The sequence below is a fragment of the Pongo pygmaeus genome, chromosome 19 (genome assembly GCF_028885625.2).
Source record: "Pongo pygmaeus isolate AG05252 chromosome 19, NHGRI_mPonPyg2-v2.0_pri, whole genome shotgun sequence".
Taxonomy (NCBI): domain Eukaryota; kingdom Metazoa; phylum Chordata; class Mammalia; order Primates; family Hominidae; genus Pongo; species Pongo pygmaeus.
The window spans coordinates 7,330,097-7,357,799 of record NC_072392.2 but is presented as its reverse complement, the minus strand read 5'-3'; the positions used below and the strand labels follow the sequence as shown (position 1 = coordinate 7,357,799).

Sequence of the window (27,703 nt, the reverse complement as noted above, 5' to 3'; positions counted from 1 at the left end):
CAAGAGCGAAACTCCGTCTCAAAAAAAAAAAAAAAAAAGACGGGGGAGAAACCTCAGTGCAGGCGTCCGAGACCAGCCTGGCCAACACGGCGAAACCCCTCCTCTACTAAAAATACAAAAATTAGCGGGGCATGGTGGCGCATGCCTGTAATCCCAGCTACTCAGGAGGCTAAGGCAGGAGAATCGCTTGAACCCGGGAGGCGGAGGTTGCAGTGAGCCGAGATCGTGCCATTGCACTCCAGCCTGGGCGACAGAGCAAGACTCCGTCTCAAAAAATAAAATAAACTAAGATAAAAATAAAAAAATAAAGTAGCCCCAGCTCAGTGACTCTCCATGGGATTACCCCTTTTCACTCTACTCGAGACAACTGCCATTAACTGAATTATCTCGTTCATTCATTGGATTCATGTTTACTGCTTGCCCTTTCCCACAGACAGTGCTCTTGAAGGTAGGGTCCTGGTCTGTCGTGTTCACCTCTGTAACCCCAGAGTCTCCTGTGTCTTCAACAGAGCAGGTGCTCAATTAACATTTGTATTACAGAACACGAGGAAGCTATCCGGGGTTTGGCTTCTTAACCAAACTTGTAAAGACTCCCTAGGATTCGTCTGATCGCCTTTAACGTCGGTAACTCTGGAGTGTAAAATCAGTCATCCTTCTCTCCCTCCTTCTCCCCCTCCAGCCAGCCCCCCATCTCGGACAAAGCGCTAAGCTTGCTCAACTCTTTGCAAAATATAACTCTGGGAGGCCCGAGACTGGCGCCTGCACGGCCTTGGCGCTGCTGAGCCCATAAGCAGCGAGAAAGCGCCAAGTTTCCGCAGCCCCCGTCCGGCCCCGCCCGCCAGGGGAGGAGGGAGGAAGGGGAGGAGAGAGCCGCTTACCAGTTCATCCGGACTCAGGACTCCGAACTGGACTCTCTTGATGGTGCGCAGCGGGCATGCGCTGTCCCCCGAGGGGGGGCCACCCCCGTGCATTTCGGAGGCAGGCGCGCTGCGCAGGCGCAAACCTCACTACAAAAAGCCTGCGCCGCCTCCGCCTAGGTGCTCAGACCTCGTCAGGGCGGCCACCGGGAAGGACCTCCCCGAGTTGGGAGGAAAAAGCCGGAGGAGGGGAAGGTGGGGGAGGGAAGGAGGCGGGGAAATAAGGAGCGAAAGGAGCCCTTCTTTCCCTTACCGGAAATTTTTCAGCTCCCAAAAAGGAAAAAAAAAAGAAGGGGAAAGGAAAAGGTTTTTGGGGGAGGAAGAAGAAAAAGGGTAACGAATAAATAAGTAACCGGGCTCCTGAACGGCAGAGGTTACGGCAGTTTGTCTCTCCCCCTTCCGGGAGCCGCCTTCTTCTCCAACCGTCCTGGCCGCGCTCTCGGCGCCTCTGAGCAGCGAACTCGCCGAACGACGCTTCTTATAGATTCGCCCTCGCGTCCCCGCCCCTTCCTTTCCCGCCCTCCCTTGCGCTACGGGGCCGCCTGCGCAGGCCCGCAAGGGGTGCGAGCCAGAGTCGTGGGTCAACCCCCCGCTCGCTGGTTGGGCGACCTTTTGAAGTGACAGGGAGAGAGGAATTTTTTCTTTAATCCCACCGCCTCTCCTCGCTGCTCCCTTCTGCACTGAGGCTTAAGGTTTGAAGACTCGAGGGTAAAATTGGGCCGCTTTCATTCTAGTTTTGACAACGGTTTCATCTGCAGCAAAAGCCTCTCTTTCGTAGCCCCCCCCAGCTGGAAAATGGTCTGCTCTGCGAATCGGTAATGGAGGCGGGGCGGGGCGGGTCCTCCCGGGGGAGGGCGGTTGCTCATGAATATGCAGTTCTCTTGCTGAATATGCATGAACAAACCAAGATGGCGGGACCAGTGGCTTGTCCGGAAGTAGCCGATGTTTATCAAACGGCCCCCAGAGACGGGTGGGCATCTCCTGGCCTGTAATTCTGCTCTGTACCGAGCCATGATCCTAGATCCATGGCCTGAGCCGCTCGAAGAGACTTCAGCTGGGAGGCCTGCTCTGGAAGGAGGGTGGCCACTGTCCGGGAGAGATCACGGGACCGCGACAATCCGAGAAAAGCAGATTAGCCATGGGGCGGGCCACGAAAGTCCTGGGGGATTTGGGGTCAAGGCATCTGAACATTAGGAAATTCTCCACTTTGTAGAATATTTCAAGAATAAAATGGGGGGCGGGGATCCCAAGGGGTTCTCCAATGAGAACGGTCGTAGGACTTTTCACTCTCCCTCCAAAGCAGAGACGACACCACTGCAAGCCACATTCAGAGTAATCCTTGTTTGATGTCAATGTCACGTCACCACCCCAAGGGGGGGGCACAAGCACGAGGAAAGGAAACCTTCGCCGTGAGGGGAGGAGTGGGGAGGCACGCTCCCCTCCCCCAGCGCAGCTGCTGGCTGTCTTTGCCGGAACACTCCAGCCCCAATGCTCTTCTCTTTGCTGCTGAGTGAAGTCCTCCCCGTGGCCCACGGCCTCCCTGCCTCAGCCCTTTGGATCTGCTCTTCAGACTTTACCCCTTAGTTATGCCCTGATTCCAGGACCCAGCCTGGACTCCACATACCTTGGTCCCAGGCTGGCCCCAGGTCTTCCAGGTAGTCCCTCTCCACCAAGTCCCCAAGTCACCCTTGACTCTGAGAGGTATCCCTCTCCCACACCAGTTCTTTTCCAGTCACTTCTCCTCCCATGTTTGTCTTCAGTCTTTGCCTCCATTTATCCCTGTCCCTCCCAACCCCCGGGCTCCCAAGTTCTATCTCACTCCTCCATCTTCCCTTCCTTCTCACAGCTGAGGTTCCGGGCTGTGATGATGGCAATGCTGCCCAGCACAACCCCTGCCCCCATGATGTCAGAAGGTGCCACAGTCTCATAGAGCATATAATACTGCAGTATAAGGGCCACCACCACCTCGGAATGCAGGACAGCACACACCAGGGCAGGGTGGGCCTTGGTGACTGCATAGCTCACACATGTGAAGGAGACCAAGGCGAGGATCCCCACTGCCCCCACACAACTCCAACTCAGGAGGTCACTGGGCAACACGGGGGTCTGCAGCACAAAGAGGCCTGGCACAGAGCCCAGCAGCCCCACCAAGCCAAATAGGAAGGCCACTGTTGGGAGGCAGGAGGGAAAGTGCAGAGAACGATAGACCAGAAGCCCCAGGGAGAGCGCCAGGCCTCCCAGGAAAGCCAGCACATAGCCCAGGGCGGTGTAGAGACCCGTGGTCCCCTCCTGTAGTGTCCCGAGTCCAGGTCCCACAATGATGATTAGTCCTAGAATGCTGCCCAACAGTCCACACCAGTCGTAGCCACTGAGACCCTGGCTCTCAAGGCAGAGGGTGAGGACGGCGGAGCAGACAGTGGAAGAACCTTTGCGAACAGTGGCAGCGTTGCCAGCGGGCACCACCTGAACCGCACTGTAGGCACATCCAATGCTGAGGACGTTGAGCAGGGCATGGAAGCAGGCCCGGCCTCGGATGTCAGGAGGTCCCAGAAGTGGGTCGCCACGCAGTTTAAGTAGCAGGGCAATAGGGAGGTGGAAGAGGCATCGACAGATGAGCAGCTCCAGCGAGGGCAGATTGGAAGCCTGGTAAGCCATACGAGAAAGGGGGCCCACAAAGCCAGCAGGCAGGCCCCCACCCAGCAGGGCCACCAGCAGGCCCTTGGTGACATCAGAGGGCTGGCAGCGCTGGTGCCAGGGGAGGCTGGGTGGAGTGGAGGGTGGCGATGGGTGCGTGAAGTCAGGCAGGTTGAAGTAGGGGTGACTGCCAGCCTGTTAGGGAGAAAGGAGCTCAGGGTAGACAGCAGCCACAGGCCAGGCAACTTGGGGCAGGGCAGATGCCAGGATGGGGTCTGGGACCCTATGGGACTGTACAGTGTTGGGCTATTTTGCTGAGGAACTCTTGGGAGCTAGAAAGGGCCTAAAAGATGAGTGAGATGTTATAATGTGGGCCTGGAGCAGGAAGCAAGGAGTGAGCAGTCCTGGAGCATCGTTTCCCTGGGTAAGTTGTTCCTGGGAGGAGAAAAAGGACCTAGGATGCTCTCTTGGATTGAGGAAGGGGAAGGAAGCCTCAGATGCTATGCATCTGTGTGATGCCACAGGTTCCAGAGACATCTGGGTACACCATTATGAATTCTATTTGTGGGTATCTCTGAGACAGCTAAGTTTTAGGAAAGGAGGGGAAATGGAGCAACCAGGAGCTATAGGGAGGGAGCATTGGGCCCCTGGCCCCCACACTCACCATCTTTCCTTGGACTTTCTCCTCTCGTCCTGGCTCAGGGAGCCTGGGCCCCTCAGAGCTCCAGCCATTGTGACCTGGTTGGAGTGGGGGTGGGGTTCTTCCCTGGAACCCTCCTGAGGTGGTAGCACGCCTATTTTCCCACTGAGTCTAACTCTGCTTCTTTTCTTTCTTTCTTTTTTTGTTTGCGATGAAGTTTTCACTCTTGTTGTCCAGGCTGGAGTGCAATGGTGTGCTCTCATCTCACTGCAACCTCCACCTCCCAGATTCAAGCGATTCTCCTGCCTCAGCCTCCCAAGTAGCTGGGATTACAAGCATGCGCCACCACACCTGGCTATTTTTTTTTTTTTTTTTTTTGAGACGAAGTTTTGCTCTTCTTGCCCAGGCTGGGGTGCAGTGGCGCAATCTCGGCTCACCGCACCCTCCACCTCCCGGGTTCAAGCAATTCTCCTACCTTATCCTCCCAAGTAGCTGGGATTACAGGCATGTGCCACCACACCCCGCTGATTTTTTATTTTTAATAGAGATGGGGTTTCTTCATGTTGGCCATGCTGGTCTTGAACTCCTTACCTCAAGTGATCCACCCCACCCCACCCGGCCTCCCAAAGTGGTGGGATTACAGGCGTGAGCCACCGTGCCCAGCCCAACTCTGCTTCTTTTCTATTTATGTCTCCATGACTCCAAAGTTTGTCTGATTCTTATTCTTTTTAGGGCTAGCTCTGTGCTTTACATTAATTTGTTTATTTATATCTTGCATTGTTTCAGAGAGGTTTTTTTTTGTTTGTTTTTTTTTGAGACAGAGTCTTTGTCGCCCAGGCTGGCGTGCAGTGGCGAGATCTCGGCTCACTGCAAGCTCCGCCTCCCAGGTTCACGCCATTCTCCTGCCTCAACCTCCCGAGTAGCTGGGACCACAGGCACCCGCCACCATGCCCGGCTAATTTTTTTGTATTTTTAGTAGAGACAGGGTTTCACCGTGTTAGCCAGGATGGTCTCGATCTCCTGACCTCGTGATCCGCCCACTCGGCCTCCCAAAGTGCTGGGATTACAGGCGTGAACCACCGCGCCCAGCCTCAGAGAGGTTTTAAGGCAAGGAGCTGTGAAGCCTGGCTCCTCCATCTCCTTAGTTTTTAATTTTCCAGCACCAGGGAGGAGTTCTTGGGATTGTCCCTGTGGAGTTTCAGGAATGTGTTTTTTCTGTGTGTGCTTCCACCTGGTGTTTTGTTGATGCTGTCCCCAGAGGCCGACACCAAGGCCTCTGCATTTATGTTCAAGTATACAGATGTGGATCTATCTGCTGGTGGGGACAAAGTACCCAGCCAGCTTCGTGTGTTCATTTGCGCTAGTGGTCGTTCATGTGTGCCCCGTGTGCAGGGCCAGGGCCTTCCTTTTCCGCGGCCTGCTGAGCTTTCCTGCGCATTCCTGGAGAGGGTGTGTGTGTGTGTGTGTGTGTCCAGGGCTGGCCCTCTTTGAGTGTGCCGACTCTGGGTCTGTGAGTCCCACTGGGCCTGATTATGAGTCTGCCATGTCATGTCTGCACCCTGAGAGCCTGTGTGTTATGCTTTCAGGCAGTGTGCACCGCTGAGTGAAGGGCGTGCAGGAGGAAGGGCGGAGGGAGCCCTTTCCCTGGGGGTCGGTGGTCTTGCGCCCCTGCCGGGATGCTGCAGCCCGGCCCGCGCCCCGCTCGGTGTCCACCCGCCCGGTGGCCCAGCGCGGCGCAGTGTCCTGCCGCGGGGATCAGTCCTGGGGAAGGCCGTCGGGCGCTCGGAGCTTTGTGTCGGTGTCGGCTGCGCTGCGCCGGCCTCCTCTCGGCGGCGGCGGCGGCGCTGGGGGGGGACTGTTTCCGGGGGTGGGGGTGGGGGTAGGACCGGGGCGGGGGGAGCCGATGATGTCAGCGGCGGCGGCGGCGGCGGCAGCGGGGCCGGGCCGGGGCCAGGCGCTGGGGGGGCCAGGGCCGGAGCTGGAGCCGGAGCCGGAGCTGGAGGCGGGCGAAACCGGAGCGGCCGGGGGCGGCCACGGTGATGAGCCGGGCCTGGCGGACGCGGCGCCATCGCAGTCAGGTGGGCCCCGGGGCGAACTGGGCAGGGCCAGGGCGGACCGGAGCCAACTGCCAGGCCCCCTCTCCGCTGCCCGGCGCCGCGGGAGCCCCGACCGCGCCCCGCGCCCAGACCGCTCTCCTTTGGGGTTGACCTGGGGGCGCAGGGGTCGGGGGCTGAGCCTGGCCCCGCCCCCGGGCGCGCACGACGCTGGGGGGCGACTAAGGGGGCCCTGGTATGGCGTCCGAGCGAGGGGCGGCCGTGGGACGCGATCGCCTGGGGCCGTGGAAGGGGAGGCGCTCACTCCCTCTTTGAAGGGTTAATTCTGCAGCCTAATGGCCCCCTCCCCCCGTGGGGCAGGTTGGGGGTGGGGTGGGGCGGGTGTGAGCCCGGGCAAGCGCTGCAAGCTGCTGGGAGGGTGATGGCGTAGGAGCCAGGCAGAGAGGGGGAGGGGTGGGCCGCCGAGCGCCCCAGAGTTGGGGTGTGCGGGGTGCGCAGGGCGAGCTGGGGCCCCGGAACTGCCGCGCCGTCGGGGCAGGGTTGTGGCTGTGAGTCTTGGAGATCGTGTGTCTCGTGCTGTGTGGTGGGGCAAGGTAAACCTCTCCTGGGCACCACCGTTTGCTGGCAGCCAGGGGTCTGGGTAGGGCCCTCCCTGGGCCATGGAGATAGAAAGCCAGGAGGGGTGTCCAGTGTTGTGGGGCAGAGTTACAAGACGAGCCCTGTGGCTTTGGGTGACAGATGGGTATTCTGAGCAGGGCACAGCATGCTGGGTGCGGAGTTTGTTCGATGTGGGGCTGTATGTTTTCTACAGCATGTGTTTTCTCGCATGTGTGTCTTGTGCTGCACCTATGACCTGTTTATGAACTGTTTTCTGCAGAGCTGTCATGCTGTATGTGTTGCGGAGGGTGCCAGGATGCAGTGTATGTGCCCTTTTGGAGGGGGCGGTTGTGGGTCTTTGAGTCAGAAGGCGTCACGTCTGGATCCCATTTCTGTGGCCCTGCTGAGGTGTGGTCCAGTGGTGAAGAGGGCGATGGATGGGTTTGCGTGTCTGTGATGAGCGCGTTGCATGGGCGCTGCGCGTCTAGAACTCAGATCCCGAAGATCATGAGAGGAGTGAGGAACCCCAGGCACCTGTGGGTCAGCTAGCACTGGTGTGAGGGGCTCGAGGTGGAATGTGCCAGTTGTGTTTATGGGAACATGGGCAGCCAAGCGAGGGGAAGGTTGTGTGTTTGCAACGTTCTCCACAGGATTCTTTTGTGACGTTGTTTGTAGGAGCCTGTCCGGGCTGCTGAGCTGGTAGGCAAGCTGGTCAGAAAACACATGTGGGGAGGGAGGTGGCGTGACAAGGGCAGTATGGGCCTCAGACCCAAGAGGCCAGTCGCAAGCAGGCTGTGTGTGCGTGCCTGCCGTCTGTGTGCTTAAGTGGTGGTGGGGCTGGGGAGGGGATTTGGTATGAGGAAGGCAGGAGATAAATGCAGGGTAGCGCATGGCGGCCGGCGGGAGGCATGGGTGTTGTCAGACGGCCCAGCTAATCTTTGCAGGGTCTGTGTGTTTGCCCCTCATCAGCCTGCTCAGCGTGTCAGGGTCACCCGGAGGAGAGGCTGGGCGGCCACAAGGGAAGTAAGCTTAGACAGAGCGGCTCCTTGGCCATGTTTATGTAAAGGCTGGGTGTGACTCTTGTCACTAAAATGGAAAAAAGAAACGTGAAGTTTTCAGCCTCCTCCCGCTTCACCCTCTCCCTCTCTCTGCCCCCCTTGTGGGTATCTCTGACGCACACTGGGCCCCACTCCTGCAACGGTGGAAGGGCCTCAGAATGGAATTCGCTCACTAGGCAAATTCCTCAGAACAGGTTTTCCTCACCTTTGGGGACTGGGCCCTTCTAGGGGTGTGTGTGCGAGTGCATTCCAAGCCTGCACACCACTGTCTACCGTGCCCGGCCCCACTGGAAGGATGTGTGTACGTGGGGGAAGGGAGGGTGCTGCGGACAGGCCCTCCGGCATGGGGGGCTGGGAAGGGGTGGCCGCTGTGGGAGCCTGCACAACAGGTGCACAGTGATGGTCTGGTGAAGAGAAAGGAGCCATGGTCCAGGGCTGAGGAGCTCTGGCGTCTTCACCATTCCCTCACTGGCACTTGATCTGAAGGAAGCTCAGTTCCTCATCTGCAGAATGGGGCTGATTGCCTGCCCTGCGTATCTTCCAAAAGCACATGGGAAACGGACTCGGAAAGTGGCTATAGTCTGGGGGCTGTGCCTATGCCAGCCCCTGTCAGCCCTCCCCCAGGACTGGGAATTCCCTTCTTGGGGCTTTGCTGATAATAATGGCAGCACACACTTGCTTAGCACTGACCGTGCACCAGCCTGTCCTCAGGGCACTTACATGTGGCCACTCTGTCCTCAGAACAACACCGTGAAGTAGGCACTCTAATTACCTCCCTTTTTCAAGTGAGGCAGCTGAGGTCCAGAGAAGTTAAGTAATTTGCCCCAAGTCACTTAGCTAGTAAGAGGTGAAGCTGTATTTGAACCCGGGCAATCAGGTTGAAGATCTTGTGCTCTTAACTACTGTACTCTGCTGCCTTCTGGAACATTCAGCGGATGGTCCTTTCTGTGCAACTCCCTCCAACACTCTTCTCCCCAGTTGCTGCAGAACTTAGCATTTGCAGCAGTCCATTTCAGAAGACCCGGATGCTCAGGGAGCCCCAGCCGAGGGCATGAGAACCTGAGTCTCTGCTGCTGTATAAGGTGGATGCTGGCCATAGGAGCACAAAAGGTTGATGAGTCAGAGGAAGGAGTGATTGTTCTCATCCTGTGGATCAGGGAGGGCCAAGAAGGAGGTGGCCTTGGAGTTAGATCTTAACGTTTTGGAGGGATTTTGACAAGCTTGGGGAAAGAGCATTTCTGGCAGGACAAGCCAGCACAGGCAAAGGCGTGAAGGTGTGGGTCATGGAGAAGCTGGAGGGCACACTGGGTATCTGGGGTTTTGTTCATTTGTTTAGAGACGGGGTCTCAATATGTTGCCCAGGCTGGACTCAAACTCCTGGGCTCAAGCAATCCTCTAGCTGCAGCCTCCTGAGTAGCTGGGACTATGGGTATGTGCCACCGTGCCTGGCTCACACGAAGTACTGTGTGTTTGAAGAGGATAACACAAAGCAAGATTAAAAAGGAAGATTGAAGGTAGACCAGAGCCCTTGACTGCCTGGTAGAAGAATTTGAACTTTCTTCTAGAATCAGTGGGGACCAGTGGAGGTTTTGAGCCCAGGAGTGATAGTCCTGAACTGTGGTTAGGGATGTTGGCCCTCAGGGGGAGGAGGGCTGGATGGAGGAAGGTAAGCCTGGAGGCCAGGGGATAGCTGGGAGGCCATAACCTGGGACCACGTGAGTGTTAACAAGGACCTGAGCTATCGAAGGGAATATTTCCAGAGCCATTCCCAGGCTCGGCGGCGATTTCAGCCACACTTGATGACTGCTGGATGTGGAAGCGAGGGAAAGGGTGGAGTCAGACATGACACATTTAGCACTTAGCACGTGAGACCTTGTGCGGTGGTTTATGTAACCAGCTGGCGGGCCATAGGCCTCTTCAGGGCCAGGTCTAGCAGTATGGCAGAGGGAAAGATTGAGCATCTGGGGTCAGCTGGGCCTAGATTTGAATCTTGATTGCTGCTTACAAGCTGTGCGACCTCGAGTAAGGTATATCCCTCTCTGAGCCTCAGTTTCCTCTTCTGTAAAATTAGAATAATATGGCCGGGCGCAGTGGCCCATGCCTGTAATCCCAGAACTTTGGGAAGCCAAGGCAGGTGGATCACCTGAAGTCAGGAGTTCAAGACCAGCCTGGCCAACATGGAGAAACCCTGGCTCTACTAAAAATACAAAAACTAGCTGGGCGTGAAATCCCAGCGACTCTGGAGGCTGAGGCAGGAGAATTGCTTGAACCCGGGAGACGGAGGCTGCAGTGAGCCGAGATCGCGCCACTGCACTCCAGCCTGGGCAGCAGGATAATATAAAACCTACTGTGGGTGGCTGTACTGAGAATACCATTAAATGAGATAATGTGTGTGAGGCCCCAAGAAGAGTATGAAGCAAATTGTGAGGACTCCAGAGTGGTCAACTTATTTATGGTTTCTTTTAATTTTTTTTGAGACGGAATTTCTCTCTTGTTGCCCAGGCTGGAATGCAATGGCATGATCTCGGCTCACTGCAACCTCCACCTTCTGAGTTCAGGTGTTTCTCCTGCCTCAGCCTCCCGGGTAGCTGGAGTTACAGGTGCCCGCCACTACGCCCAGCTAATTTTTTATTTTCAGTAGAGACCGAGTTTCACCATGTTGGCCAGGCTGGTCTCACCATGTTGGCCAGGTGGGTGGTCAATCCCTGACCTCAGGTGATCCACCTGTCTTGGCCTCCCAAAGTGCTGGGATTACAGGCGTGAGCTGGCCATACCTGGCCTTTTTTTTTTTTTTTTTTTTGAGGCAGAGTCTCACTCTGTCGCCCAGGCTGGAATGCAGTGGCGCAATCTCTGCTCGCTGCAACTGCCACCTCCCCAGTTCAAGCAATTCTCCTGCCTCAGCCACCTGAGTAGCTGGGGTTACAAGCATGCACCACCACACCCAGCTAATTTTTCTATTTTTAGTACAGATGGGGTTTCATCATGTTGGCCAGGCTGGTCTGGAACTCCTGACCTCAAGTGATCTGCCCACCTCAGCCTCCCAAAGTGCTGGGATTACAGGTGTGCGCCACTGTGCCTGGCCCAGAAGTGGTCAAGTTATAATTGTCATCCCTATCTCCGGGCCAACTCAGTCCGGCGTGGATGATGGCTTCCGTCCTGGAGGATGGACTTTGAGGACAGGTTCATTCATTTACCAGTTTTTTTGTTTTGTTTTTACCACCTATTACGTGCTAGGCCCTATTCTAAAGACTTGAGATACAGCAATGAACAAAGCAAACAAAACTCCCTACCCTTGGCCGGGTGCTGTGGCTCACACCTGTAATTCCAACACTTTGGGTGTCCAAGGTGGTGAACTGCTTGATCCCAGGAGTTCAAGACCAACCTGGGCAACTTGGTGAAGCCCTATCTCTACTAAAAATACAAAACATTCACTGGGCGTGGTGGCATATGCCTGTAGTCCCAGCTACTTGGGAGGCTGTAATGAGAGAATCACCTGAGCCTGGGGGAGGTCAAGGCTGCAGGGAGCTGTGGTGACACCACTGCACTACAGCCTGGGTGACAAAGCAAGACCTCATGTCAAAAAAAAAAAAAAAAAAAAGTCTGGCCATAGTGGCTCACGCCTGTAATTCCAGTGCTTTGGGAGGCCAAGACGGGTGGATCACCTGAGGTCAGGAGTTCGAGACCAGCCTGGCCAACATGGTGAAACCCTGTCTCTACTAAAAATACAAAAATTAGCCGGTTGTGGTGGCATATGCCTGTAGTTCCAGGTTTTTGGGAGGCTGAGGCAGGAGAATTGCTTGAACCCAGGAGGCAGAGGTTGCAGTGAGCCGAGAGAGATTGTGCCACTGTGCTCCAGCCTGGGCAACAGAGCAAGATGCCATCCATCTCAAAAACAAAACAAAACCAAAAACATTCCTACCTTTTACCCCTTGGAGCTTACATTCCAGAGATAAATAAGAAATAGGAGCTGGGCGCGGTGGCTTTCCACTATAATCCCAGCACTTTGGGAGGCTGAGCTGGGCGGATTGCTTGAGACCAGGAATTCAGTACCAGCCCTGGGGAACATGGTGAAACCTCATCTCTACAAAAAATACAAAAATTAGCTGGGCATGGTGGCAGGTACCTGTAGTCCCAGCTACTCAGAAGGCTGACAGCTGAGAGGATCACTTGAGCCCAGGAGGTTAAGGCTGCAGTGAGCCTCAAACTCACCATTGTACTCCAGCCTGGGCAACAGAGCAAGATCCCGTCTCAAAAAAAGATAAACAATTGGCCAGGCTCTGTAATCCCAGCACTTTGGGAGGCTGAGGCGGGGAGATCACCTGAGGTCAGGAGTTCAAGACTAGCCAGGCCAACATGGTGAAACCCCATCTCTACTAAAAATACAAAAATTAGCTGGGCCTGGCCAGGCGCAGTGGCTCATGCCTGTAATCCCTGCACTTTGGGATGCTGAAGTGGGTGGATCACAAGGTCAGGAGATCAAGACCATCCTGGCTAACATGGTGAAACCCCATCTCTACTAAAAATACAAAAAAAAATTAGCCAGGAGTGGTGGTGGGCACCTGTAGTCCCAGCTACTCTGGAGGCTGAGGCAGGAGAATGGCATGAACCCGGGAGGTGGAGCTTGCAGTGAGCCAAGATCACACCACTGCACTCCAGCCTGGGTGACAGAGCGAGACTCTGTCTCAAAAAAAAAAAAAAAAGTGGTGGCACGCGCCTATAGTCCCAGTGACTGGGGAGGTTGAGGCAGGAGAATCGCTTGGACCCGGGAGGTGGAGGTTGCAGTGAGCTGAGATTGTGCCACTGCACTCCAGCCTGGGCGACAGAGCTAGACTCTGTCCCCCACAAAAAAAGAAAAAGAAAAGCAGTTGGGCCAGTTTCAGTGGCTCATGCATATCATCCCAGCACTTTGGGAGGCCAAGGCAGAAGGATCACTTGAACCCAGGAGTTCAAGACCAGCCTGGCCAACATAGAGAGATCCAATCTCTACTAAAAATAAAAAATAAATTAACTGGGCATTGTGGTGTGCACCTGTGGTGCCAGCTACTAGGGATGCTGAGGTGGGAGGTCATGAGAGCCTGGGAGGTTGAGGCTGCAATGAACCGTGATTGTGCCACTGCACTCCAACCTGGGCAACGGAGTGAGACCTCGTCTCAAAAAAAAAAAAAAAAAAAAAAGAATGGCCAGGTGCCGTGGCTAACTCTTGTAATCCTAGCAGTTGGAGAGGCAGAGGCGGGCAGATCACTTGAGGTCAGGAGTTCAAAACCAGCCTGGCCAGCATGGTGAAACCCCACCTCTACTAAAAATACAAAAAAATTAGCCAGGCTGGGCGTGGTGGCTCACGCCTGTAATCCCAGCACTTTGGGAGGCCAAGGCGGGTGGATCACGAGGTTGGGATTTCAAGACTAGCGTGGCCAAGATGGTGAAACCTCATCTCTACTAGAAATACAAAAATTAGCTGGACGTGGTGGCAGGCGCCTGTAATCTCAGCTACTCGGGAGGCTGAGGCAAAGAATTGGTTGAACTGGGGAGGCGGAGGTTGCAGTGAGCCGAGATCACGCCACTGCACTCCAGCCTGGGCAGCAGAGTAAGACTGTCTCAAAAAAAAAGAAAAAAAAATTAGCCAGGCATGGTGTCGGGCACCTATAATCCCAGCTACTCGGGAGGCTGAGGCAGGAGAATTGGTGGAACCTGGGAGGCGGAGGTTGCAGTGAGCCCAGATCGCACCACTGCACTCCAGCCTGGGCGACAGAGCTGGACTCTGTCTCAAAAAAAAAAAAAAAAAAAAAAAGTGTTAATAAGTACCAAGGAGCAAAATAAAGTAGGGTCGGGAGATAGGAAGTTTTAGAAGGTGGGGAGTGGCCAGGGAAGGCCTCAGGAGAAGGTGGCTTCTAAGTCAAGGCTTAAAGGAAGTTGGGGTTCACTGCATGAGGCTATCTGGAGGAAAGAACATTCCAACCAGAGGGAACCGCAAGATGTAGGGTGTGTCTGGTGTCCATGCTCAGATCCCCACCTCAGTGGCACATCTGAGGTCACACAGGCACTGAAGAGTAGAGAAATGGTAAGAACAAACAAATAAAAAACTCTAAAACCACAGAGCCACCAAACCTACCAGGAAGCCCAATTTGTGCCTTTTTTTCTTCACTACTTCTCCCCACCGTTTTCCAGGACTGAGTTCTACGAACTAAATATTGCCAGTTGTTAGCTCATTTAATCTTTACAACAACCCCACAAGGTAGGAACTATTAATTGTCCCCACTGTATGGACAAAGAAACAGATACAGAGAGGTTAAGTAACCTGCCTGGGGTCACATAGCTAGTCTTTTCCACTTCCTATAAGGCCTTGCAGGGCAGTAGCCAGGATAGGGCAGTTTAACTCAAGCTGCGTCCAAACGCTGGGTTGGCTAGCAACAAAACCAGAGGCAAATAACCCCATCACTACCTTCCTTCTACCTGAAAGGGAGGAGTTTAGAGTATTTGATTTCTCTAAGCCTGTTCTCTCACTGACCATTGTGAGTGTTGAAATGAGATGATACAGATAAAATGCTTAGCATTATACTTTGCACATCATAAGTATTTCAAGCCTGGGCAACATGGCAAGACCCCATCTTTACAAAAGTAAATAAATAAAGTATCCAGGCATTGTCACATAAGCCTGTGGTCCCAGATACTCAGGAGGCTGAGGCAGGAGGATCATTTGATTCCAGGAGGTCGAGGCTGCAGTGAGTGATGTTCACACCACTGCGCTCCAGCTTGGGCAACAGAATGAGACCCTGTCTCAAAAAAAAAAAAAAAAATTTCATAAATGGCAGCTACAGAGACCATGATGACAATGATTGTGTTGTGATCTCTAAGGGCCAGTCCAGCACTGGGTGTCTCTAGTTCTAAGAAGCCCTGACAGATCTCATCCAAGTACTGTGGCAGTCAGCACACAGTCACACATGCATAGCCCACCACATATGATTGTGCAGGTTGGCAGGCCCAGCCAATGGGGTGAATGGGGACTGGAGGCAAACCTTGACTTTGCCCACCTACACAGGGCTGCTACTTCCTGGAGGAAAGAACCTTGCTTCTAATTTTCAGAAAGGCACCCAGGTAGGATATTTGTGCCCTAGTGGGTGCCATAAACATGTCGTTCATTAATATGTGGTGAAGTCATCAGGAACACAGGCTTTGGAGCCAAACTTCCTGGGATCAGATCCCAGCCCTGCTACTAGCTGGTCATACGTCCTTAGGCCAGCTACCTAGCATCTATAAGCGATAATCTGACATTTTATTTATTTTGAGACGAAGTTTCATTCTTGTTGCCCAAGCTGGAGTGCAATGGTGCGATCTCGGCTTACTGCAACCTTTGCCTCCTGGGTTCAAGTGATTCTTCTGCCTCAGCCTCCTAAGTAGCTGGGATTACAGGTGCCCACCTCCATGCCCTGCTAATTTTTTATATTTTAAGTAGAGATGGTGTTTCACCATGTTGGCCAGGCTGGTCTCGAGCTCCTGAACTTCAGGTGATCCACCCACCTCGGCCTCCTAAAGTGCTGGGATTACAGGCATGAGCCACCATGCTCAGCCTATTTTATTTTTTTGAGACAGGGTCTTGTTCTGTCACTCAGGCTGGAGTGCAGTGGCATAATCGTAGCACACTGCAGCCTTGAACTCCTGGGCTTAAGGGATGCTCCCACCTCAGCCTCCTGAGTAGCTGGGACTATAGGTGCACGCCACCACACCTGGCTAATTTTTGTATTTTTTGTAGAGACCAGGTTTCTCCATCTTGCCCAGGCTGGTTTCGAACCCCTGAGCTCAAGGGATCCATCTGCCTCAGCCTTCCAAAGTGCTGGGATTACAAGTGTGAGCCACTGCACCCAGCCCATAGTCTGTCATTTTATTTATTTATTTATTTTTTGAGGCAGTCTCGTTCTGTCACCAGGCTGGAGTGCAGTGACGCAATCTCGGTTCACTGCAACCTCCGCCTCCCGGATTCAAGTGATTCTCCTGCCCCAGCCTCCCGAGTAGCTGGGACTACAGGTGCCCACCACCACGTCCGGCTAATTTTTGTATTTTCAGTAGAGACAGGGTTTCACCATGTTGGCCAGGATGGTCTCAATCTCTTGACCTCGTGATCCACCTGCCTCGGCCTCCCAAACTGCTAGGATTACAGGCGTGAGCCACCGTGCCCGGCCTATTTTTTATTTATTTTTATTTTTATTTTTTGAGACAGAGTCTCACTCTGTCACCCAGGCTGGATTGATCTCCATCCAGCACGATCTCGGCTCACTGCAGCCTCTACTTCCTGGGTTCCAGCGATTCTCCTGCCTTAGCCTCCCAAGTATCTGGGATTACAGGCGCTCACCACCATGCCTGGCTAATTTTTTTTATTTTTTATTTTTAGTAGAGATGGGGTTTCGCCACATTGGCCAGGCTGGTCTAGAACTCCTGACCTCAGATGATCTGCCCGCCTCGGCCTCCCAAAGTGCTGGGATTACAGGCGTGAGCCACCGTGCCCGACCTTAAAGAGGGAAAGTGGCCAGGCATGGTGGTTCACGCCCGTAATCCCAGCACTTTGGGAGGCCTAGGTAGGCAGGTCACAGGTCAGGAGATCAAGATTACCCTGGCTAACACGGTGAAACCGTGTCTCTACTAAAAATACAAAAAATTAGCCAGGCATGGCAGTGGACGCCTGTAATCCCAGCTACTCAGGAGGCTGAGGCCGGAGAATCGCTTGAACCCAGGAGGCGGAGGTTGCAGTGAGCTGAGATTACACCACTGCGTTCCAGTCTGGGCGCAGATCGAGACTCCATCTCAAAACAAATAAATAAATTAAAATTAAAATTAAAAAAGAGGGAAAGCTAACTGCTACCTTTCAGGGTAGTGATAAGGAACAAATGAGGTAATCCAAATAAAACACTGACTCTTGGGGTCCCAGTGAGCCAGTGGTTATCATGGAAGCAAGTGGGAGGCCTGAGCATCAGCGCATGAATGCAGTGAGGCCCCTTCCTCAGGATGCCTGACCTATCTGAAATTCACCACCTGACAGGGTAACACTTGACTTAGAACCTGATCTGTCTCTGGCAGACAGGGTTGTTAAAACTTTGGAATATCATCCCTGTTTACCATCTTCCTTCTTCCCATCCAGGAGAGGTGTCAGGAAAATATTTTGGGGAATGTGAGATGGGGTATATGTGGGGAAAAGGCCTTTGAGTCCAGATAGTATGAGTGATAAATGGGAAAGAACATTTTTCAGGGGATGGGAATTGTATGAGGAACTCCTGATGCCAGACACCTCTGAAGACACATGTGACCCACGGCGTACGGAAGGACGCCCTCAAAGATGGGTGACAGCTCCCAGGCTTTGTGGAGGGCAGAGGAGAGGGTCCGGAGAGCTCTGCTCTCAAGTCTGCGGGCCTGGATCTCTAAATAGGTGCCACCTGTCATTACCAGTGCTGTGTGACTTTGGATAAGTCTGGCTTTTGAACTCAAACCTTCAACTGAAAAGAGTCTTCAAGGCCCTGATGGTGCCTGCAGGGGAAGGTGGCTGTGCGGTGCTTTCTCTGCTGCTGACTGCCTGAGCTTGCGTTTCAGTTGTCTGCTCTTCCCTCTGTTTTTTGGGAGGGTTTTCTTGAGACGGAGTTTTGCTCTTATTGCCCAGGCTGGAGTGCAGTGGCGTGACCTCGTCTCACTGCAACCTCCAGCTCCCAGGTTCAAGTGATTCTCCTGCCTCAGCCTCCCAAGTAGCTGGGATTACAGGCACGTGCCACCACGCCTGGCTAATTTTTTGTATTTTTAGTAGAGATGTGGGTTTTACCGTGTTGGCCAGGCTGATCTTGAAGTCCTGACCTCAGGTGATCCACACCTCTTGGCCTCCCAAACTGCTGGGATTACAGGCGTGAGCCCCCGCTCCTGGCCTTGCTCTTCCCTCTGGACGAGTCTCCCAGCAAGAGGTGAGGTAGGAGTTGTGATTCTGCCGCTTTTTAAGTCCAGATCCCTAGGGCATCAGGTCTCTGAGTAAGGCATGGGACCCGGCCTCCCGGTCTTGTGGCCTTTCCAGTGCCCTCCAGAGACTGGAGCAAGCTGGCAGTTGTGTATGGGTCAGTGGTCTTCAATGGTTGCCTGGCAGCTGGGCCAGAAACCCCCCTCTAAGATTTATGGGGCTGGAAGAATGTGAGGAGGTCCTCTCCTAATTTGAATATCTACCAGCTTAGGTCCAATTTTTAAAAACTCACAAATTATTTTGATATGTAAACGAGACCATTGTGATAAATGACAACATGCAAATCTTTGACTTCCTCTGAGCCCTGGAGATTGGACCAAAGGGACTTGAGAGTGCTGTGACAGGCTTCCCTGAACCTATGGGCTGGACCTGTGCTACTATATTGTTTGGAGGTGAATTGGGAATATGCAAATTATCTTGTCACTGTACTTCTCTGGGCCCGCAGAACAAGGCTCTGCAATAATCTGCGTGACCTCCCAGGTTTGACTGGACACAGCTAAACAAATAACCTGGCAGAGGCTCCGGGGAGGGGTCCGGGCTCATCCAGGTGTCCTCTCTAGCCAGTACTGCACCCCTCCCCACTTCCTGGGGGCTTTTCCTCCCACTTCCCTCTGTGAGGACCCTCTCCTGCTCTTCCTCTAGGTTCCCCTGACATAATTTCTGTTTCTCCGCAGAAGGAAGAGGCCCAGCAGAAGGGACTCGCTGAGCCACCCCCCGCCCCACTCCATGTTGGCTGTGCTCTCAGGTGAGAAGGTACCCAGAGGCCTACAGTGAGGAAAAAGTAGACCCAAGGCAGCAGGCCAGCAGGGGCGGCCATTTTGTCTAGGCTAGGGAGTTCTGTGAAATGGCTATCAGGAGTTGTGGAGCTTCCTCCTCCTTCCCATGAGAGAGGTTTCCCTCGCTTACCTCTCTAGTCTGTGACTTCAGAGGTCATGACCCCTTGACCTTCACCATGACCTGAGGTATCTCTAGTCTCTTCCAGCCTCAGAAGTGAGTTAGACATACTGGTTTTGGATGCTGGCCAGACTTGGGTGGCTAAGGGCCAACCCCTGACTTCTGTGACCAGAAGTGATTCAGCCTTCCACTAGTTTCTGACCAGCAGCTCCTGATCCTCTTTCTGCCTGATCTTAGAAGCCCCTGCCCTCTGCCCAGCCTCTGAGACTCTACCCGGCCTCTTCTCCCACTGTCTAGGCTGGCACCATGCCCCCCCCTGCAGAGGTGACGGACCCATCCCATGCCCCCGCCGTCCTGCGCCAGCTCAATGAACAGCGGCTCCGTGGCCTCTTCTGTGACGTCACCCTCATAGCGGGAGACACCAAGTTCCCTGCTCATCGCAGTGTCCTGGCTGCTTCAAGTCCCTTCTTCAGAGAGGCCCTGCTCACTTCAGCCCCACTGCCCCTCCCACCAGCTACTGGGGGCGCCGCACCCAACCCTGCCACCACCACAGCTGCCTCTTCCTCCTCCTCCTCTTCCTCGTCTTCCTCTTCTTCTTCCTCTTCTTCTTCTTCTTCCTCCTCTTCCTCTTCCTCTCCCCCTCCAGCCTCTCCCCCTGCTTCTTCCCCGCCCCGGGTCCTGGAGTTGCCAGGAGTCCCAGCAGCTGCGTTTTCTGATGTCCTCAACTTCATCTATAGTGCCCGGCTTGCACTGCCTGGTGGTGGAGGGGACGGGGCAGCTGTAGCAGAGATTGGAGCTTTGGGGCGCCGTCTGGGCATCTCCCGCCTTCAGGGCCTGGGGGAGGGAGGTGATGCCTGGGTACCTCCTACCCCAGCCCCCATGGCCACCTCGCAGCCTGAAGAGGACAGCTTTGGGCCCGGGCCCAGGCCAGCTGGGGAGTGGGAGGGTGACAGGGCTGAGGCCCAGGCCCCTGACTTGCAGTGCTCCCTGCCCCGGCGGTCCCTACCCTGTCCCCAATGTGGAAAAAGCTTCATCCATCCCAAACGGCTGCAGACCCATGAGGCCCAGTGCCGACGAGGGGCCAGCACTCGGGGGTCTTCAGGGCTGGGAGCTGGGGGCGCTGGCCCTGGTGGTCCTGCAGGGGTGGACGCCTCAGCCCTGCCTCCACCGGTGGGCTTCCGAGGGGGCCCCGAGCACGTGGTGAAGGTGGTGGGCGGCCACGTGCTGTATGTGTGCGCGGCCTGCGAGCGTTCCTACGTGACCCTGTCCAGTCTGAAGAGACACAGCAATGTACACTCGTGGCGGAGGAAGTACCCCTGCCGCTATTGTGAGAAAGTGTTCGCTCTGGCGGAGTACCGCACGAAGCATGAGGTGTGGCACACGGGGGAGCGCAGGTGAGTGATCCAGGCTGACGGGAGCGGCCGGAGGCCGGCACTCAGCCATCATAGGAACAAGGGCGGCAATGGTTGGGGCTTAGGGCCTAGAAAGTTATCCTGAAACTAGGCTAGCTGCAGTAATCCCAGCACTTTGGGGGGCTGAGGTGAGAGGATCGCTTGAGGCCAGGAGTTTGAGACGAGCCTGGACAACATAGAGACCCCATCTCTACAAGCAATTTTTTTTCTTTTCTTTTCTTTTTGAGACAGAGCCTCTCTCTGTAGCCCAGGCTGGAGTGCACTGGTGTGCTCTTGGCTCACTGCCACCTCCGCCTCCCAGGTCCCAGTTCAAGCAATTCTGCCGCAGCCTCCCGAGTCCTGGGATTACAGGCATGCGCCACCATGCCCAGCTAATTTTTTTGTGTATTTTTAGTAGAGTCAGGGTTTCACCATGTTGGTCAGGATGGTCTTGAACTCCTGATCTCGTGATCTGCCTGCCTTGGCCTCCCAAAGTGCTGGTATTACAGGTGTGAGCCACCACACCTGGCATTTTTTTTTTCTTAAGACCGAGTCTCGCTCTGTCCCCCAGGCTGGAGTGCAGTGGTGCAATCTCAGCTCAGTGCAACCTCTACCTCCTGGGTTCAAGCGATTCTCCTGCCTCAGCTTCCCGAGTAGCTGGGATTACAGGCGCACACCACCACGCCCAGCTAATTTTTGTATTTTTAGTAGAGACAGGGTTTCACCATGTTGGCCAGGCTGTTCTTGAACTCCTGACCTCAGGTGATCTGCCAACCTCGGCCTCCCAAAGTGCTGGCAGTACAGGGATGAGCCACTGCGCTCAGCCTCTACAAGCAATTTGAAAATTTTAAAAAAAGCCATCCTGAGGCCCCTGCTCACCACCACTCACCGGTCTGCCTCCCTCCAGCCCCAGTTCCTTCAGCTGAGGTTTTTTTTTTTTTTTTTTTTTTGACAGAGTCTCACTCTGTCGCCCAGGCGGGAGTGCAGTGGTGCAGTCTTGGCTCACTGCAACCTCGCCTCCAGGGTTCATCAGCTGAGGTTTGTTAGGGCCTCTTTGTGCCACGTCCTGGCTTGCTGCGGGGAAGGCCTAGAGGGAAAGAGAAAGCTCCCCTCACCAGAAAGGACCGCAGCAGCACAGGCATGTCCGGGAGTTATTACACTATTCTGAGCAGGGCCTTGTGTTTCCACGCGGTGTCCCTGTTCGTAAGTCATTTCCCCATTCTGTCATTTGGGCTTGAGAAGAAGGCTCTGTGAGTTAGGCTGGGTCCCAGATGGAATAGCCGAGGCCTAGAGTCTCACAGCCGGTGGGGGCGCTGAGCTCAGATGGGCACCGTGCATTGAGGCTGGCCGGGTGAAGGAGGCAGCTCAAGGCTGCGGGAGTCACAGGTTTGAGTGCAGGCTGCAGGAAGACCTGGGAGGCTTCGGGGCCCTTGACTCAAGTGGCTGTGTTCCTGCCCTATTCCCTGCTGTCCTGCCCAGGTACCAGTGCATCTTCTGTTGGGAGACCTTTGTCACTTACTATAACCTGAAGACCCACCAGCGAGCCTTCCACGGCATTAGCCCGGGCCTCCTCGCCAGTGAGAAGACACCCAATGGAGGCTACAAGCCCAAGCTCAATACACTCAAGCTCTACCGCCTGCTCCCCATGCGGGCAGCCAAGCGGCCCTACAAGACCTACAGCCAGGGAGCCCCAGAGGCCCCCCTTTCTCCAAGCCTCAACACACAGGCCCCTGTGGCAATGCCAGCCAGCCCGCCGCCTGGGCCTCCACCTGCCCCAGAGCCTGGCCCTCCACCCTCTGTCATCACTTTTGCCCACCCAGCTCCCTCTGTCATTGTCCATGGGGGCAGTAGCAGTGGTGGAGGGGGGAGTGGGACGGCCAGCACAGGAGGGTCCCAAGCCGCCTCGGTTATCACTTACACTGCTCCCCCGAGGCCACCCAAGAAACGAGAATACCCACCTCCTCCCCCTGAGCCTGCAGCCACACCCACCAGCCCAGCCACAGCAGTCAGCCCAGCCACTGCTGCAGGGCCAGCCACGGCCACCGCCACGGAGGAGGCCAAGGGCCGGAATCCACGGGCTGGAAGGACTCTGACTTACACAGCCAAGCCAGTGGGCGGGATTGGTGGAGGTGGGGGTCCCCCCACAGGGGCTGGCCGGGGCCCCTCTCAGCTGCAGGCTCCACCTCCACTGTGTCAGATCACTGTGCGAATAGGGGAGGAGGCCATCGTCAAGCGCCGCATCTCAGAGACTGACCTGCGTCCTGGGGAGCTGAGCGGAGAGGAGATGGAGGAGAGTGAGGAGGACGAAGAGGAGGAGGACGAAGAGGAGGAGGAGGATGAGGAGGAATCAAAGGCTGGTGGGGAGGACCAGCTCTGGAGGCCCTACTACTCCTACAAGCCTAAGCGCAAGGCTGGAGCTGCTGGAGGTGCCAGTGTGGGGGGCAGTGGGCTGCCCCGAGGCCGTCGGCCACCACGCTGGAGGCAGAAGCTGGAACGGAGGAGCTGGGAGGAAACCCCAGCGGCCGAGAGCCCAGCGGGACGTGCCCGCACAGAGCGGAGGCACCGCTGCGGGGACTGTGCCCAGACCTTCACCACCCTGAGAAAGCTGCGGAAGCACCAAGAGGCCCACGGCGGGGGCTCCCACAGCTCCCGGGCCGGACGGAGGCCCTCCACCCGCTTTACCTGCCCCCACTGCGCCAAGGTGTGCAAGACCGCAGCTGCCCTGAGCCGCCACGGGCAGAGGCATGCTGCTGAGCGGCCCGGGGGCACCCCAACCCCTGTCATTGCCTATTCCAAGGGCAGCGCTGGCACCAGGCCCGGGGATGTCAAGGAGGAAGCCCCCCAAGAGATGCAAGTCTCCTCATCCAGCGGTGAGGCAGGTGGCGGGAGCACTGCTGCTGAGGAAGCTTCCGAGACCGCCTCACTCCAGGACCCTGTCATCTCAGGGGGTGAGGAACCCCCAGTAGTGGCAGGTGGGGGCAGCTATGTATACCCACCTGTGCAGGAATTTCCACTGGCCCTGATTGGGGGCGGCCGGGAACCTGGTGGTGGCAGGGGAAAATCTGGGAGTGAAGGGCCAGTGGGGGCTGGTGAGGGGGACCGGATGGAGGGGATAGGGGCTGCCAAAGTCACTTTCTACCCTGAGCCCTACCCGCTCGTCTATGGCCCCCAGCTCCTTGCCGCTTACCCTTACAACTTCAGTAACTTGGCCGCTCTCCCGGTTGCTCTCAACATGGTCCTACCTGATGAGAAGGGTGGGGGGGCCCTTCCCTTCCTACCAGGGGTCTTTGGCTACGCAGTGAATCCTCAAGCAGCACCCCCTGCCCCACCAACACCACCTCCCCCAACTCTTCCTCCACCAATTCCCCCTAAGGGAGAAGGGGAAAGGGCAGGGGTTGAGAGAACCCAGAAGGGCGATGTGGGGTGAACCCTGGGGCTCAATCCCCCTTTCACCAGATGCCACCCTCCCTGAACCCCCCACCACTACCAGCTCCCTGGCCTCCCTGCCCCTTGGGAGCCCCTCCACACTCTTGTGCAGGGACTTGGGGGCCCCTGGAGCTCAGGGGTCAGGCTGCTTTGTGTGAGATTGTAGTTTTCCCATCTCCTGGGAAGGGATCTTTCGAGGTTCCCCTCTCAATCTTCCTCCAGGGAATGGCCTCCATGAGGGGCAGGGCCAGCTTCCATCCCTTCTCCAGCCCTTGGGGCAACTGAGCAATATACTTAACCTGACTCTCTACTCACAGCCCCCACCAGCTCTGAATGTCTAACCTGCTCCCCTGATTCATAAACCTAGGGGGAAACCATCTCTCTCACCTAATGACCCGCCTTGTTCTGAAGCTTTCTCTAAGCCCTTCCCAGATGCTTCCTAGCACATTCCATTCTTTGTGGCCCAGGGCCTGGACCAGACCATTGTGATACCTGACCCCGCCCACCTGGGAGTGTGGCTTTGGGTTCCATCCTTCCCAAGCGTGGGTCTCTACATCCCTGTTTCCCTTGCATCAAGACACCTTCCTCGGCTTCCATGCCTTTGGATCTTCCATGTTCCTCCCCATATTCCTGGACTTCGGAGATGGCCTCTCCCAAGCCAGGTCAAGGAGGTTTGGGGGAGGGCTGCCCCTCTGCCCCTCTGTTCCGTGGCTGAGCACTTTCCCAGTCCAGGGCAGGGAAATATTGGCCCTATCTTGACCCCCAAATCCAGTGAGCTCCAGATTCTTCCAAGGCAAAAGAGGTGAGCAGATCACACCTCTTTCTGCCTCTACATATGGCCTATTCTGGGCTAAACCAGATTTGGGGGCCAGGAGGGAAGAACTCCATATGGGATGGAGAAGGGAATCTACTTTCTCCCTGTTTTTTTTTCCTGATGGTTTCTCCCAGACTAGACCAAATAGCCAGAAAAATGATAGGGGTCAGATGGGTGGGTAAGCCCAGGATTTGCACATGACCTTCCATCCTTACCTGCATTCCCATCTCCCCAGTGTCACTCCCCTCACCAATCACTCCAGATGGTTTTGGGGGAACCATTCTACTCTTCTGGTGGGCTTTGGGGTATCCCCACCAACTTTCCCTTCAAAATAGCACCTTACACCCCATCTTTGACTCAGTTCCCCACACCCAAAGATCCCAGCCTAGGGATGGGGTACAGGGACTTTAAATAGTCCCTAATCCCTAATTTGCACTAGATAACCCTGGTCAGGGGTCCCTGTATTTCCTTCCAGTGGGGGAGATGAAGAAATGTTTGCTCCTAATTCTCTGAAAACTGGGCCTCCCTGCTCTGTGATTGGATATATATTTCCCATCCCACCCACCTCCCCCCAAAAAATAGCTCACAAGGGGAGAGCCACTTTGGGGGAGCAAATTTGACAAATGGGAATTAGAGGAGTGCAGTTTTAAAAGGAAAAGTTGCTGTCATCAAAATGGCAGGCTTTTCCCCAGCTACTGTTTTTGGGGCCAAGATGGCTGCCCTAGCAGCAATCACTGCCAAGGGCAAGATCATGGCTTTTGGAGGGAGGTGAGTTTAGGGAGGGCCAGGACCATCCTCCTACCCCTCATACCCTCCCAGCATATACAAAAGGGGAGGTTTTAGACAGGCTCCCTGAATGTTAACCACAGAGGAGTCACTCCTTCATTCCTCCTCTGTCTCTTTGCACTTTTCTTGGTCTTGGCCACAGCCTGAGTGATGAATTTCCTACTGAATGTACCAAGTTCCAATTTTTAAGGGGGGGGAAAGGTTTCAAATGGGGAAAAACGCCAAAAAAAAAAATCACTAAAAATTCCCACAAATCTTGTTTCTGGCACTTTAGAAAAACTGCAAAAAAATACATAATAAAGAATACATATATATATATATCTACACACAAATTATATATCTATCTATCTATACAGCGGAACCACAAGAGAGACTGAGGAAGGCCTGGAGGCAGGGGCAGAGGTGACGACAGTGCCCCTATATCCTTAACCCATACTCCTCTGAGGCAAACAGGCATGGGAAAATGGAAGGGTTGAGGATGGACCGGAGAATTGGAACTTCAGAATAGGTCAAAATTCCAAAACCATGGACATTTTTTTTTGGGAGAATTGAGATTGTAGACATTTATTTTTTTTAAATATGATCAAGGAAAATAGCTTCCAGAATGTGGTGGTTCTGGGCAACAAATGAGATTGTGGTGACGTGGAGATTAAAATATATGTATTTGAGCTGGGGAATTTGAATATTGTGAGTTTCAGATGTTGGAAATTTGGGATTTTGCAGTTTTGTCTTTTGAAAATGATCAAGTCTTGTCAGTTTGTACCCTCTTTCCCCATGTTCCCTGGGAAGAAGGGTGGTGGCAGAGTGGGAAGGCCACTGGTTCTGTGCCGCAGCACGCAAGATTTAGAATTCTACAGACTCTAGCTCTATACGTAGTGAGGACCCAGATTTAGAGAAACTGACCAATATTTATCTCCGCATTTGTGTGTGTGTCCAACTCTGTAGGCCAATAAACCAACAAGACAAATGAACTGTGCTCCACAGTGGGATGCCAGGTGCAATTATTTGCGTGGCTGGTGGGTCTGGGGGAAAGGAACATGCTAACTTTGTCCCACAGGGGTCCCTGCGAGTTGTGGCCCAATGCTCCCTCTTTGGACAGCAACTTCCAGCAGTTGAGTAGTTGAGTGAGGGCTTGTTGACTGTAGGCTCAAGCTGACTTTGGCCTAACATCCAGCCAGAAATGTTAACAGTCTAGTTCATACAACCTGCTGGGCGCGAGATCTCTATGTTCAAAATGGCCCTGCCTTAAACCAGGTCTAACCTTCCTTCCAAATTGAAAGAAAACTGAGGCACAAAATGTGTGATGGCCATAAGAGACACAACCTTTCTTTTTCCACTTGTAGCTTCCCCATTGGCTTCAATTCCTTGCCCCCTGTATCTTTTCTAGTGTTATGGAGGGATGGACAGGTAAACTAAGTGACGTGGGTCGGGTGTATAGGGGCTTTGAGGAATTATGGTATGAATAACTTGACCAGAGTGGGCAGCCACTAAGCTCTAGCCAAGTTGTTGCCAACAGGGGAATCAGGCCTGGTGTTACTATAGTTTTTTTTGTTGTTGTTGTTGTTGTTTGAGATGGAGTCTCGCTCTGTTGCCCAGGCTGGAGTGCAGTGGCGCGATCTCGGCTCACTGCAACCTCCACCTCCCGGGTTCAAGCGATTCTCCTGCCTCAGGCTTCTGAGTAGCTGGGATTACAGGCGTATGCCACCACGTCCAGCTAATTTTTGTATTTTTAGTAGAAACGGGGTTTCAGCATGTTGGTCAGGCTGGTTTCGAACTCCTGACTTCGTGATCTGCCCGCCTCAGCCTTCCAAAGTGCTGGGATTACAGGCATAAGCCACCGCGCCCGGACTACTATAGTTTTTAAAATTATTTTTGAGGCTGGGTGTGATGGCTCACACCTGTAATCCCAGCATTTTGGGAGGCCGAGGCAGGTGGATCACTTGAGCTCAGAAGTTCAAGACCAGCCTGGGCAACATAGTGAGACCCTGTCTCTGTAGTTTTTTTAAAAAATAAGATTATTTTCAAGAGAAGCCAGGAAGCCAAATTTCTTTTGAAATATCCACATTTTAAAAGCAGTGAACTAGTAGCTGGGCTTGGTGGCTCACGCCTGTAATCCCAGCACTTTGGGAGGCCGAGGCGGGCAGATCACAAGGTCAGGAGTTCGAGACCAGCCTGGCCAACATAGTGAAACCCCATCTCTACTAAAAATACAAAGATTAGCTGGGCATGGTAGTGTGTGTTTGTAGTCCCAGGTACTCAGGAGGCTGAGCCAGGAGAATCACTTGAACCCGGGAGGCAGAGGTTGTGGTGAGCCGAGGTCGCACCACTGCACTCCAGCCTGGGCAACACAGCGAGACTCTGTCTCGAAAAAAAAAAAAAATAAAAGTAGTGAACTAGTTCAAATTTAAAACTGTGCAGGCCAAACAAAAAACACACCGTTGCAACCTCTGATACATATCGCATAGTGCTTTTTTCCCATCTCCTGTGATCCCCAGACAATCCTATAGGGC

At 54.4% G+C, this 27,703-nt stretch overlaps 3 protein-coding genes across 10 annotated transcripts in view; 1 reads left to right on the top strand and 2 right to left on the bottom strand.

Annotated features, from left to right (window-relative positions):
• Positions 1 to 1,615, bottom strand: part of POLR2A (RNA polymerase II subunit A) — a 28,899-nt gene extending 27,284 nt beyond the window's left edge. The window contains exon 1 of the mRNA XM_054458073.2: positions 879 to 1,615. Coding sequence (XP_054314048.1) covers positions 879 to 971 — 93 coding nt within the window. The 5' untranslated portion in view covers positions 972 to 1,615. The remainder of the gene's footprint in view (positions 1 to 878) is intronic.
• On the top strand, positions 1,488 to 26,174 carry ZBTB4 (zinc finger and BTB domain containing 4). Of its 8 annotated transcripts, none has more exons than XM_054458074.2 (4): positions 1,488 to 1,732; positions 18,557 to 18,627; positions 19,074 to 20,170; positions 21,647 to 26,174. In XM_054458074.2, exons 3-4 carry the CDS (start codon positions 19,083 to 19,085, stop codon positions 23,592 to 23,594), a joined length of 3,036 nt encoding a protein of 1,011 aa, XP_054314049.1. In that variant the 5' UTR covers positions 1,488 to 1,732; positions 18,557 to 18,627; positions 19,074 to 19,082; the 3' UTR covers positions 23,595 to 26,174. The 8 variants fall into 8 exon arrangements, with proteins under 8 accessions (XP_054314049.1, XP_063511751.1, XP_054314052.1 ...); XM_063655681.1 differs by having other exon boundaries at positions 1,560 to 1,609; XM_054458077.2 differs by lacking the exon at positions 1,488 to 1,732 and adding an exon at positions 2,324 to 3,563.
• Positions 2,239 to 4,313, bottom strand: SLC35G6 (solute carrier family 35 member G6). Its single transcript, XM_054458080.2, has 2 exons — positions 4,216 to 4,313; positions 2,239 to 3,746 (listed from the first exon to the last, which is right to left on the bottom strand). The coding sequence occupies exons 1-2, from the start codon at positions 4,216 to 4,218 to the stop codon at positions 2,733 to 2,735; spliced, it is 1,017 nt and encodes a 338-aa protein (XP_054314055.1). The 5' UTR covers positions 4,219 to 4,313; the 3' UTR covers positions 2,239 to 2,732.
• Positions 26,175 to 27,703: the final 1,529 nt, after the last annotated feature.

Coding starts and splice junctions, on each gene's coding strand:
- ZBTB4 (XM_054458074.2), top strand. CDS start 19,083: ATGCCCCCCCCTGCAGAGGTGACGGACCCATCCCATGCCCCCGCCGTC. Junction 20,171..21,646: donor TGGCACACGGGGGAGCGCAG/GTGAGTGATCCA, acceptor TGTCCTGCCCAG/GTACCAGTGCATCTTCTGTT.